This window comes from Erythranthe guttata, chromosome 2, assembly GCF_056151865.1.
Source record: "Erythranthe guttata isolate IM_541 chromosome 2, IM_541, whole genome shotgun sequence".
NCBI lineage: Eukaryota > Viridiplantae > Streptophyta > Magnoliopsida > Lamiales > Phrymaceae > Erythranthe > Erythranthe guttata.
This window is the reverse complement of record NC_142534.1, coordinates 9,098,957-9,113,589: the sequence shown is the minus strand read 5'-3', so window position 1 is coordinate 9,113,589 and position 14,633 is coordinate 9,098,957. Positions and strand designations below refer to the sequence as shown.

The 14,633-nt window shown below is 37.1% G+C and overlaps 1 protein-coding gene and 1 pseudogene across 1 annotated transcript; one reads left to right on the top strand and one right to left on the bottom strand.

The window, feature by feature from the left end:
- Positions 1-591: 591 nt before the first annotated feature.
- LOC148772270 (uncharacterized) lies at positions 592-1,170 on the bottom strand. The gene has a single exon (XM_088814962.1). It carries the CDS (start codon positions 1,168-1,170, stop codon positions 592-594), a length of 579 nt encoding a protein of 192 aa, XP_088671088.1.
- A 10,386-nt stretch (positions 1,171-11,556) lies between these two features.
- LOC148772269 (hydroxyproline O-galactosyltransferase GALT3-like) lies at positions 11,557-13,853 on the top strand (annotated as a pseudogene).
- The last annotated feature ends 780 nt before the right edge of the window (positions 13,854-14,633 follow it).

Sequence of the window (14,633 nt, the reverse complement as noted above, 5' to 3'; positions counted from 1 at the left end):
TTCAGGGACGTGTCACGATACAGCTGGTCCTCTAGTGAAGTCACAGTGATGTCTGGGTCTTAAGGATTAATGGTGTACAACTATATCCTAGAAACCTCTACTCGATTATTGGGAACCACTTAGAGATCTCTAGATTGAGGGAGTTCAGTGAACTCATCAACTTATGAGCACCCACTTATGTATGCCGATGTCACAACATCGTTGACTGATGAGATGCAATACACATACACTAAGTGTTAGTCTCGTATGGGAAAGGCCGATATCCTCATTAGTGGCGTAATCCTTTGACTAGGAACTACGTTTAACCGTTACTATACTTAACTAAATAATCTCACGATTATACTAGATCTATTCATAGTAATTTAGTAACTGTAAGGACTATATATCTATGCTTATGCAAGGGACAAATATATAGAATGCCAAAGGGGGTTTTTATCATTAATAGGAAATAGATTATTTACGAGTAGCGTGAGAAAACACTACAATTAGTTGGCTCTTGGTTACCTACTCTAACAATACGCACTACGGACATATTGGTTTCGACGGTGGTGGCGGTGGTAGTGGTCCGGTTGGCTGGCGTACGGGCTGAATTTATTTTCCTCGAAATTGGCGGTTGCCGAAGTTACCCTTTTTCCATGGGCGTTGAGTAACTCCTTGTGGTCGGCGGCTATTTTGAATGTCTCGTTCATCCTGGGTAGCCATGAGGGCTTTGTCCACTAGTTGCCGCAAAGTCGAGGCGTCGGACATACGAATGTCTCTGCGGATTTTGGGTTGGAGGCCACAAATGAAATTGTTCTTCTTCTCCTCGGCGTCTCGAGCGATGAATGGAGCGTAGAGGCAGCCACGTTCGAAAAAACGGATGTATTCGATTATTGTTAAGTCGCCTTGACGGAGTTCGAGGAATTCTTTGAGTTTGTGAGCTCGCACATCTTTCGAGAAATATTTCTCGAAAAATTGGACTTTGAAATCGGTCCATGGCAAAGTTTCGAGGTTCGTTGCTTCTTTGATTCCTTCCCACCAGTGACGAGCTTCGTTTCGGAGTAGGAATATGGCACAGTGCACGCGGTCGCGTTCGGTCATTTGCATGTAGTCGTATATGACTTCGAGAGATTTGATCCACTCTTTGGCTATGGCGGGATCGGTGCCACCGTATAATTCGGATGGGTTCATTCGGAGGAATCGTTCGTATATGGCTTGGGGTGCGTTATTTAGAGGCAGGGTTTGGTTATTGTTAAGTGTATATTTTTACACTTTATCATATCTTTTTATTTGAGATTTTTGTGTGAATTAACGATAATTGGTGCTTAAAAAGTTGATTTATTGTATTCTAGGTACAAATTGAAGAATTGGAAAAGTTTGGGGTCAAAACTGCAATTTTGGAGAAAATATGGGCCAAAAGTGAAATAATAAAAAATATGAAGAATTTGGCACGGGACGGCCGTCCCAGATTTACCGTTAAAAATGGGACGGCCGTGCCAACAGCAGAACTGGGGCAGAAGGTTTCGGCGATTCTCGCGCGGCCGTGTCAAAACACGCTGGAGACAATTTTGGACTTTTAAACACACAAGGAAACCTAGAATCATCTACCAAGTTGGGACATCTATTTATGCCCAAACCAAGCACGAATCAAAGGACTTTTTGGACACAACCTTGGAGCGAGAGGAGCGAGAGAACGAAGAATCGAAGACGGAGAATTGACAAATCTTCATCACAATTCTTCCTTTATCTATCTTTTCTTAATCTATGTCTTTTTATATTTTTATTACGTTTTTCGTTATGAGTAGCTACGTTTTTAATCTAGGATTTTGTTGGAACCCTATGTGGGGATGGTGAACCCGTTTTCTTGAGATTATGCAATTATGATTTTATGATTATTTCTTATACTTGTTATGATTGTTAGTGCATGGACTTGATCAATTTATGTGCTTTATCTGTGATTATTGGGATTGACTCGACATAGCTATTTTGATAATTAGACGGTAAGTATAAGAACCTTCGAGTAGTTTTCACCGGATGAGTGTGTCAATTGCATGTGGTGTCGTAGACATACAGATATCACCTTAGGTAGCCATTTACGAGACTTGTTAGTTGATGATTTATTTATAATTGGTTTGCATAGACATATAGTGAATCGTTTATGAATAATAGACTCATAATACACGCGACAGCGGGTTATGAGTAAATTAGTGTCTCGGGTTAATAATCATGAATCATATATTTCATAATTGAGGGGTTTTGGGTGAGCAATTCTTGCATAGGGGGAAGATAAAATCCTAGGTCCGTTTTTATATTGATATTTTCTCGTGTTTATTTGCTTTCTTAATTAGCTTAATTGTTTAGTTGATTAGATTTGACAACTTTGCGTAGGCTGGATAAAAATCATAGTTGTTAGAATTTGGTACTTAGGATTAGATAATTTGAGTATTCCCTGTGGGATCGACATCCGACTCTCACGAGTCCACTTTTACTACTTGTTTGCGATCGTGAACTTGCGTGTTAGGTATTTAGCACCCAACAAGTTTTTGGCGCCGTTGACGGGGAGTACGGCTAAATTATCTATTTATTCTAATATTAAATTTGAGCAATTTTTCTTACTTCAGCCATTTTATTTATTTTATTTTATTCTTTTATATTTATTGTTTTAGGTACTTTTTATGCGAAGAGGACTCGACACAAGCTTGCTACCTTTGGATCCTGAAATTGAGCGAACGTTTAGGCACGCCAGGAGAAATCAACGGTTAGCTCAAAATGTTCCCGCAACAATGAAAGGAGAGAATAATTGTAGGGGAGATGACCAAGGACGAGTACTAAATGCGGCAGGAAATATCGTCAACGAGCAAGAGCAACAACAGCTCATCAATCCACCACCTCGTCAACGAGCCTTGCATGAGTACACCGTTCCGACACTCAATGGGTTTCAATCAAGCATCCAGCAGCCCCCCATTGAAGCCAACAATTTCGAAATTCGAGTGGGACTCCTTACTATGCTCCAAAACAATGGGTTGTTCAGCGGATTAGCTCATGAAGATCCGCATCTCCACTTGGTCAATTTTCTCGAAACGTGTGATTCGCACAAGATGAACGGAGTATCACCCGAAGCACTGCAACTCCGCCTGTTCAAGCACTCTTTACAAGGTGCAGCCCGAGAATGGTTACAAACTCGTGCACCGCACTCCATCCCATCTTGGCCCCAACTAGCACAACTCTTCATGAACACATACAACTCCCCAACAAAAACTGAGAGAATCCGGAGAGAAATACAAAATTTCATACAAGATGCCGGTGAAGCGTTATTCGAGACGTGGGAGCGGTTAAAACAATTAATTTGGAGATGCCCCAATCATGGTCTTCAAGAGTGGCGGCAAATTCAAATATTTTATGACGGATTGCAAGATAATTCGAGAACGGTGCTCGATTCAGCAGCTGGCGGTATGTTCATGAGCTTGACCTATGACGAAGCATACGAACTTTTGGAGCGAATCGCTAGGAATAAATACATGCGGGCATCGGACTGGTCAAATAGCGGAGCCATAAAGACGGGAGGAATTTTGGAGTTAGACGGGGTCACCGCAATCACCGCCCAGTTAGAAAAGCTATCAAAGCAAGTAGCAGCTTTGCAGACTCAGCAAGTCCATGCAATCCAAGGTCCGGACCGATGCTTAGAAGAAACGGAGTCTCTAAATTACGTGAATGACACCAACCGACAATAGAGGAACCCGTTCTCCAACACTTATAATCCGGGATGGAAAGATCACCCCAACTTTGGATGGGGAGGAAATCAGCAAGGACAATGGCCAGCTCCCGGATTCCAAAATCCGCCTCAAGCTCCACCCCAAGGAGTTGACCTCGCTGACATCTTAGCAAAATTCATGACGTCGACTCAAGCATCCATTCGGAACCTTGAGACACAAATGGGTCAACTTGCAACCCAACTAAACGCGAGGCCGTCGGGAGCACTGCCGTCGAATACGGAAGATCCTCGAAAGAGCAACATCGAGCAGTGCAATGCAGTAACTTTGCGAAATGGGAGGCAATTAGAGGAAGGTCCTAAAAAGTCCGTTGCACCACCGCCTATTGTAGAGGAGCCCAAAGAAAAGACCGAGGTCGGGCCAAGCAACACAAAGATCGCAGTAAGTGAATCTACTCCCAAGGTACCCTTCCCTCAACGTTTTCAAAACTCCAAGCTTGATATGCAATTTCAGTTATTTTTGGATTATCTTAAAAAGTTGCATGTTAATATTCCTTTTGTTGAGGCACTTAAGCATATGCCAAATTGGGTTAAGTTTATAAAGGAACTTGTATCGAAGAAGATGAGGCTTCCGGAGTGTGCAGCAATAGTAGACCTCAATGAGCAAAGTAGTGCTATCCTTTCAAATAAAATTCCACCGAAGCTTAAAGATCCGGGGAGTTGTACCATTCCATGCACAATAGGTACAAGGTATTTTGGGCGGGCATTGTGTGATGAAGGGGCGAGCGTAAATTTAATGCCTTTATCAATTTATGAGAAATTGAATTTAGGAAAAATTAAGCCCACTTCTGTGACCTTGCAGCTAGCCGATAGATCTTTTACTCACCCTTTAGGTATAGTGGAGGATGTATTGGTCAAGGTAGATAAGTTCATACTCCCGGCCGATTTTTTAGTACTAGACATAGAGGAAGATGAAAATATTCCCCTTATCTTAGGACGCCCCTTCTTAGCAACCGGTAGATCAATTATTGATGTAGGAAAGAGAGAGCTAAGAATAAGTGTGGGGGAAGAAACAGTGATCTTCAAGGTGTACCGGGTGGATGAAAAGCCTATTACGGCTAATGGATGTTATCTTCTTGATGAGGTAAGTGATTCTAAACTTTTTCCTGTTAAATTACATGATTTAATTTTTTTTGTGGATACTAATGTGCATGTAGGAGAACAAAAGAAAAGGGTTGAGTTGGTTACAACACCTACTCAAAACACCGTGATAAAAGGCGATGTTGACAAGCCTCATGACATCAAGAAGAATAAATTCAAGGGCTTTCCTAAGCGAACCAGTCGAAAGAAGAATCGGATCAACCCATTTATTCAAGACTTTCTCCAAAAAGAAGTAAGGAGATGGGTTCAAAAGCTAAGGAATTGAAGAGCAAGAACAAAGTCTGGCTGAAGACTGTAAACTTAGCGCTTCTCGGGAGGCAACCCGAGATTTTCGTTTTTATTTATTTATTTATTTTTTATTGTTTTATTTTATTTATTTATTTTATAAGCATGCAAGCTAACAATTTAAGCATATTTTTTTTATTATTTTTTTTTTCAGGAGTAAAAGTGCAATTTGGAGTACCACACGGCCGTCCCAAAACAAAGCCAAAATCTCATACGGCCGTGTGGAAATCGGAAAAAGCTACTGCCCAAGATTCACTTTGCGCACGGCCGCGCGAGAAAAAACACTATGATCTCACACGGCCGTGCGAGAATCAGACAGCTACTGCCCAATTTCGGCAATTCGCACGGCCGTGCGGAAAACAGTTCAAAATCTCATACGGCCGTGCGAACCTCAACTGAAGCATAATAAAGGCGAGGGTGGAAGAGCAGCCCGAACATGGCCAAAACGACTTATTCAGGTGTATTCTATCCTTAAACTTCGTGCTAATTACATTGAGGGCAATGTAAATTTTAAGTTTGGGGGTGGATAATCACTTGCTTTTATGTGCTTTAATTTTTTAGTTTGCATGCCTTAGGATTTTTTTTATTTTTGTTATTTTAGTTTATTTATTGCTTTCGAAAAAAAAAAATGTGTTGAGATAAATGCTTCGATGAATCATGATGATGAAAGATGGTTGATGTTTAATGATTAAATTGCTTGCTTTATCTTGATTGTGATTGAATTTTGGTGAGCTTTTGATTCAAAGTGTCGTAGGAAGGAGTCATTGTTAGGAATCACGAATTATGCCTTGCTTTGGTTGAAAGTTTTGTGTTTTAAAACGTGGAATTAATTTATGCTATATCATATGCTATTCGGTTTTAGAACTTGCCTTAGGAATTTACAAAAGTGAAATATTAAATTGTTGAGCAATTTGGGAAGTGATTTGGGCCATCTTTGAACCGTTTGAGCCTTTCAAGCCTACCTTTAAATTTTTATCATTCGAACCTTGATTGAGCCTTGGAGAAACGGTGATCTTTCTTTTAGCCAATGTGTATAAGGTAGAATAAATGGAGATTCTTGAAAAATTACCCTTTGGAGTTCGGTTGGAAAATTTTATAAGGTACTTCTTCTTCCTCTACCAAAAAAAAAAAAAAAAAAAAGAGAAAAAAAAAGAAGAGAAGAAAAAAGAGAAAGAAGAAGAAGAGACTAGAAGGGAGATGAAAGGACTAGTTGTTGAATTTTTGTTTGAAAGCTCGATCCATTGTCTTAAGAGCAAAAGTGGAGACTTTTGAACTCTTAAAAATCGAGTTTATTAAAAGTCCTTGGAGGTGAATTCATTGTTTCAAACGCTTATCTTTCAAAATTTGGCGTAATCACCTCAATTCAAGAAGCATAGCCACCTATACCCATATTTCCTACCTCGAACCAAAAAGCCCAACATTTGAAAGCCAAAAAGTCCCAATGATCCCAATAGCTCAATTATTTGATACTAGCCGAGTAAAGAAATTTGGTGAGTCTTTGGAGTTGAATATTATTATGTAAGTATAAATTTTCTCCATTTTTAATGTACAAATATGGGATACTTGAAGCGATAGCATGGTTTGTGGTTTTTAGCAATGGTGAGTGAATACGCATCTTTGAATTAAAAGCTTGTAAATTTTTGAGAATTGTTATGATAATTGCAAGTTCTGAAAAATGAAAGTTGACCATTAATCTATGTGATGAGAGGCAGTTGTTGAGAGTGTTGCTGTGAAAGTTGCTAGTTTTTGCTTGAGGACAAACAAAAGATCAAGTTTGGGGGTGTGTTAAGTGTATATTTTTACACTTTATCGTATCTTTTTATTTGAGCTTTTTGTGTGAATTAACGATAATTGGTGCTTAAAAAGTTGATTTATTGTATTCTAGGTACAAATTGAAGAATTGGAAAAGTTTGGGGTCAAAACTGCAATTTTGGAGAAAATATGGGCCAAAAGTGAAATAATAAAAAATATGAAGAATTTGGCACGGGACGGCCGTCCCATATTTACCCTTAAAAATGGGACGGCCGTGCCAACAGCAGAACTGGGGCAGAAGGTTTCGGCGATTCTCGCGCGGCCGTGTGAGAGTTTAACAGATTTTCGCGCAGCCGTGCCAAAACACGCTGGAGACAATTTTGGACTTTTAAACACACAAGGAAACCTAGAATCAACTACCAAGTTGGGACATCTATTTAAGCCCAAACCAAGCACGAATCAAAGGACTTTTTGGACACAACCTTGGAGCGAGAGAACGAAGAATCGAAGACGGAGAATTGACAAATCTTCATCACAATTCTTCCTTTATCTATCTTTTCTTAATCTATGTCTTTTTATATTTTTATTATGTTTTTTGTTATGAGTAGCTAAGTTTTTAATCTAGGATTTTGTTGGAACCCTATGTGGGGATGGTGAACCCGTTTTCTTGAGATTATGCAATTATGATTTTATGATTATTTCTTATACTTGTTATGATTGTTAGTGCATGAACTTGATCAATTTATGTGCTTTATCTGTGATTATTGGGATTGACTCGACAGAGCTATTTTGATAATTAGACGGTAAGTATAAGAACCTTCGAGTAGTTTTCACCGGATGAGTGTGTCAATTGCATGTGGTGTCGTAGACATACAGATATCACCTTAGGTAGCCATTTACGAGACTTGTTGGTTAATGTTTTATTTATAATTGGTTTGCCTTTGCATAGACATATAGTGAATCGTTTATGAATAATAGACTCATAATACACGCGACAGCGGGTTACGAGTAAATTAGTGTCTCAGGTTAATAATCATGAATCATATATTTCATAATTGAGGGGTTTTGGGTGAGCAATTCTTGCATAGGGGGAAGATAAAATCCTAGGTCCGTTTTTATATTGATATTTTCTCGTGTTTATTTGCTTTCTTAATTAGCTTAATTGTTTAGTTGATTAGATTTGACAACTTTGCGTAGGCTGGATAAAAATCATAGTTGTTAGAATTTGGTACTTAGGATTAGATAATTTGAGTATTCCCTGTGGGATCGACATCCGACTCTCACGAGTCCACTTTTACTACTTTTTTGCGATACGTGCACTTGCGTGTTAGGTATTTAGCACCCAACAGTTACGTTGGAGGAGTTGTTCGATTTGGCGTTGGTGGTTTTGGGCTTGTTCTTGTATTAAGTTTGAGAGGTTATTAATAGTTTGATTGTGGTCTTGTGGTTCGTCGGAAGGAGTGCTCGAGTTTCCTCGGGTTATACATCTCGCCATTATTTCTATATTAATTTACAACTAATAAGTAAAGCAAATAAAACACATAGAGTAATAAAATTCACACAGTTACCGAATGGGCCGAGCTTCGCGTCTCGAGTAGTCTTTAAAGCTGTGAAGTTAATACGAGTATCTATGAACCATGATCTGATACCACCCTGTAGCACCCCCCCTTCTTATCGGGCGATAAATCGAACCGGTTTATCGGAATATTCATTTATCTAGCGGAAGCAAAAGGATCTCTTTGTAATTTTTAAAACTTTGGAATGGGACTAAAATGAATTTATTAAAGATCACTTCATTAGGACATTAGTAACCTTTTGTGATTTTCGAAAAATTTCTTAGGAGGATTTTCGTTCGAGTGCTACACTATCAACTATCGATTTTGGTTAGAAAAGAAATCAGTGTTTTGAAAAGGTATTTTGGTGAATATTTTGAAAACCATTAGTGAGACGTGAATGTAACAAATTTACTAAAAGGACTGTTTTGTAATAAAAGTCAAGTACGATCCATACCGGATTAGAGTTCGAAAGATCCAAAAAGGGAAATACTTACATCACCAAAAAACCAAAATACTTTAGCATCGTTCATAGGTCCTCGTACAACTTCCAAAAATCCCGGGCAAGACCTCGATCCGCTACTAGATCCATTCCGGTGGAGGGTTAGTAACACTATTACCTGCAATTAAAAGGCATCTATATGAGCTAAAAAGCTCAGTAAGAAATCCGATGAAATATCGAACTTTGAAAATACGTTATATATAATATATAATATATAATATACAATATTATATAGCTATCCTTACTCACGTTCCAAACAATACAAGACAAACGGTAAATCACATAGTTCACGAAAACACATCATTCACACATAAACACTTACTTATGCAAAATGACTAAAATGCCCTTTTTATGAAAATCGTGTAAAAATCATTTTTAGTTTATCGGATCCGTGAAAGATTAATTTATGTGCCTATCAATAAACTATAAAGCGTTTCGAGCCCGTTCTATCACGTATTTCATCATAGTTGGATATTGGCCCACCGTATCCCGTTTATTCACTAAGCATTAACTTCTGTGCCTAACAATAAACTATAAAGCGTTTCGAGCCCGTTCTATTGTGGAAGCAAACCACGTATTTCATCTTACTTGTATACCGACCCACCGTATCCCGTTTATTCACTAAGCATTCCATTAATCTTTCAATTTTCAAAATAATGAAATGTAATCTTTGTAAAAATTATGCCTTTGTCACACTTATTATGAAATTCACACATAACACCACAAATATCAATCAAGTACCATATAATCACACAATTACCATAACTTAGCACATACTTATGCAATAATTCACACATATGCATACACACACAACCATACACACGGCACATATATACACATCCAGCCAAACACATATAATATGTCACCATTTAACACTTAAATATGTTTGCCAAGCAAGTACCCCTTTTTATCCATTACTTAACGAATTTATTACCACTTATAGGCAATAAATCCATTCCGATCAATTTCCAGCAGTAATTAACACATCTTCTGCAAACATTTAAGGTACACAACCTCAAATTTCATCATTCACAATCAATTATTTCAAGACAAGGAGATTAAGCACAAAACATGATAAATGACATGCATGATGTTAAAAATTGGAAATAAATAGCAAACTAATTCCAAAAATTCCCAAATTAAATCCTACAGCTCCTAACTGATCCAAGTTTTAGTTTCCAAAATTATTTTAATTTTTTTATAAAGTTTCGAATTTTCTTAGAATTAAAAACTAGAAAAATCCCTTTATCTTTGAAAATGCAAATTCTTAATATGACCCCAATAAAACATAAAAAACATAACGTTCTTCTCTTTTAACACTTGCTGGAGAACAGACTCCCAAAATTTAGAAGTGACTGATTATAATTTTGACCCCAAAGTTTGAAGATTTACACATGCAACCACACTAAAAGTTCAAAATCCGATTTTTCATGGAAAACCTTTAACAATCTGAAATTTTACTTTAATATATGCAGAAAACAATTTTAAAAGTTACTTGAGGCAGAATTTTCGAAAATTACATATTTTACCCCAAAATCTCTATACATGCAAGACCACTAGAAGTTCAAAAATAAAATTTTCTTGCACAATCTTTTTAAAATTCGAATTTCACTCAATAAATGCGGAAAAACAGTTTTGAAAACCTATTTAGGACTGACTTCTTGAAAATTACGAATTTGACCCAAAGTCTTTAGATCTATACATGCAACCCCATAAAAGTTTAGAAATTCATTTTTTTGCAACATTCTTTAAAAATCTGAAATTTCTTATAAGTTCTTGGCCAATAAACTTTTATCTAAACATAAATGATGCATGTAAGAACAATAAATTTGCTAGTGTACAAATATACTTTTATCTAAACATCAAGTAAAGTCTTATATACACATATATATTGTATGTATATGCTAGTGTATTTAATTACTCAAATATAGCATATAGTAGTATAATTCACATATTTCACATAAATTTGCTAGCAAATAAATCTACCAATTAAATATAGCACATAAATAATTCACATAATTAAATTCACGTAAAATCTCACGTAAGTTCGGGTTTTAGGTTTGGAAAGGTGGGGTGTTACATAATCAATGGGAACAATGCCAAGAGCCTGAGCTGGCTTACTGAAGTATCGTGGATAATACACATACTAAAAAAATTCAAGAAACTGCAGTATTTAATAATGAGAACATAAAATTGAATGACAGTTTTTTAATAATTTGGGGCCTTGTTTTGGCATTTATTTCATTAGCAGTAGGAGTAGGAGTAGGATGAACCAAACTGACCGACAACGAGGTGTCAAGAAGACTCAAGAGACTTGAAAATTAAACAGACACTTGAAAATAGATAGATTCCCTTGAACAGACAATCATCATCAAGAATTTAGCTCTATTTAGAAACACAAAAAGGTTCTTTACCTAGCTTTTAGCTTTCTAGAAATAGTTGTGCTTCGTTCCATAAGCAGGTAAGAGAATTTCTCCGACACACTATCATCATCTAATCTCAAGTAAGAAAAGTCACTTCTTTTTCTACTTCCTTCCTTCCTCTATTTTTTCAAGGTTTCCCGTCTCTTTTCTCGTGCAGACTGATGGTGGAAAATCTGAATATCTAACTAACAATTGATTTAAAGTGGACTCATGAGTATAGTGTCCCAAGATTAGAAGCATCAGTTACTACTACAAGCTAAGGTGAATGTAAAACTAATATTTATTTATCATGCAAAGAAGATGAAGAAAAAGTTGGGGATGATGAAGAAGTGGACTGGTGGTGTGTTGATATCTGCCCTTGCTCTGATTTTTATCATCACCTACTTCTTTATCGGCAAATCTGAATCATCTTCCAATTCCAATAAACACTCTGCTTATGAATTTTTCAATCCACATTCCGTCAAAGACCAAGATTCAGGTTCAGATTCAGATCCCAACTCCAATGCTGCCGACGATGACTTGCCCCAAGCTGAAGAAGCACAAATGCTGCTGCGGCATACAACTCCTCCTATACCAAAACCCCACTTCACTACTTTTCATGGGCTTAACGATTTGTACATTTTGAGTAAGAATCTGACTAGACAAGACGACTCTTCTAATGCAGCATTGCTCATGTGGTCTCAAATGAAATTTCTGTTTCCCACATCCGACGCATTGCCTGAAACTGCCCGAGGGATTAAAGAGGCTGTCATTGTGTCGAAACATTTTCTGCGAATGATTGCAAAGGACAATGCTTTTAAACTTGGCCATGATCCTTTGATGGAGATTGTTTGTCCGCACTTTGTTACTGCGTCTTCTAATACTACATTATTGTCGTATTTTCTTGAGATTCCTTGTGGTCTAGTAGAGGGTTCTTCCATTACTCTAATTGGAATACCTAATTCACATCAAGATACTTTTCAAATTGAATTGATAGGCTCACAACTGAAGGAGCTAAACACTCCAATTGTATTGCAATACAATGTTCTCTTACCAGGCGAGAACTTGACAAAAGAGGCTGTTACTACTCGGAATACGTGGTCTCTAGAATTTGGGTGGGGCAAGGAGGAGAAGTGCCCCGATCATGCCGCACCTCTAGATCTTATAAAAGGTAAATGTATATTGTAGTTAATTAGAAAAACATAAGACTCCATTCTTGATCAAGTGTCACAGTTATGACTACATCAACAGCTAGTATACAATCTTGTTTGACTCTTGGTGCTACTCTTGTTTGACAAATGAGCATATTTTTTCAGTTGATGGTCTGGTAAAGTGCAATACACAAATGGTTCGTATAACTGCAGAGAACACTCTAAATGCGAGTCATCCAACAAACAAAAAATTAGCAAACGTTTCTGAAGGGAGTATTCATACAAGTGCTACCTTCCATTTTGTTGAAGGCAACCCCTTCACTGTTACATTATGGGCCGGTGACCAATGTTTCCACATGACAGTGAATGGAAGGCACGAAACATCATTTGCATATAGAAATGTAAGATTGTTTTTTTTTCGTCTAACTAGAGTTGCCGATAGCAGTACTAAGCATATGTTGTCTAGTAGTGAGGCTTTTTATAAAAATAAATTGCAGAGACTTGAACCTTGGTTGGTTATAGAGTGAATGTGAAAGGCGGGTTGACAATTGTGTCTATCCTAGCAAAAGGACTGCCTGTTACTGAAGACTTGGTTTTAGTTGTTGATGCTCAACAGCTCAAAGCTGCATCATTTATTACTAATAAAAGGCTAATTATGTTGATTGGAGTTTTCTCATCGGGTAATAACTTTGAGAGACGTATGGCAATAAGGAGAACTTGGATGCAGTTTGATGCTGTACGTTCAGGTTATGTGGGTGTCCGATTTTTGATTGGACTTGTTAGTGAGTCACTACTGCAAACTGTCGAAAAAAATATGTGTTTCTTTACACCACAACGTACTGTTGCTATCAAATATTAATCTGCATAGTATTAAATGTTGTATTTGAATTGCAGCACAAGAATAGAGAGGTGAACTACAAGCTGTGGAGAGAAGCTCAAGCATATGGAGATATACAGCTGATGCCTTTTGTTGATTACTACAGCATGTTTACATACAAAACTATTGCTATTTTCATTATGGAGGTATGTATGCTTATTCGACTTTTCCATTTTATTATTATGTTTAATTGTGGACCAGTCATTTATTTGCTTCGTGAAACAGACTTAAATAATTCCTGCCAAATACATAATGAAAATGGACGACGATGCGTTTGTAAGGATTGACCAAGTACTATCGAGTCTTAAGGAAAAGACATCATCTAATGGACTTTTATTTGGAAAAATATCATTTGACTCATCTCCCAACAAAGACAATGACAATAAATGGTTCATAAGCGACGAGGTATCATTATGTAAAAAAAATGCTAAATGGATAAACAAATTTTATTTGTGTAGGCATGTATACACATACGTATATGAATGCACAGACAGATACATGTATCAATGAAATCAGCTGTAGTGCTATATGACTTTTCAAAATCAACAAAAATTAGGGTCGAGAGAAAGTGTTGGAAATATATCCATGCGGGGTACTGAGATTGGTTTGTGATACTAAACCTAAAATTCATGTCTAATACCGAAACCAACTTCAAAGAAAAATAGGAGCAAACTCGTGCTGATAACGTGTTATAAATATACTAAAGAAACTCAAGTAAAACAAGAATATGGGAGATCAAATGTAAGGATAATAGAATATGAGCTCGCCAACAATGCTATCAGGGTTTGATTTTTTTCCTTTATAATCTTTTAGTAGCTTCTTTTTTTATATCAGTGTTATTACTGTTTCCGTTTACTTTCTGATTTTTAATCGATTTACAGATCCTCTCTCTCTGTTTTATATTCTGGTTATATGCGCTACTAGGGTTTATGAGCTTTATGCTGGAACCGACTTGGTGTTTTGATTAAATACGTCAATATCAATATTCTCTACTTTCATTTGTAATTTTCTTAACAAAATTAATTTAAAGAACGAATTCTTATAAGCAATTAATTTTGTATCTCTCTCTTCTACTCCTTCTCAGTCCACTCTTCCTCATTCATCATACCTTTTCAATATGAGCGCATTTCTATGTAGGCATAGGGCTTAATTCAGCACAGGAATCTCGAATTTTAACATTTTTTTTCTTATTTTTAACATTTCCGCCCTTTCTCTCATTGCAGCTTTATCGTGAATGCTTGAGACGAGCTAAATATATTGGC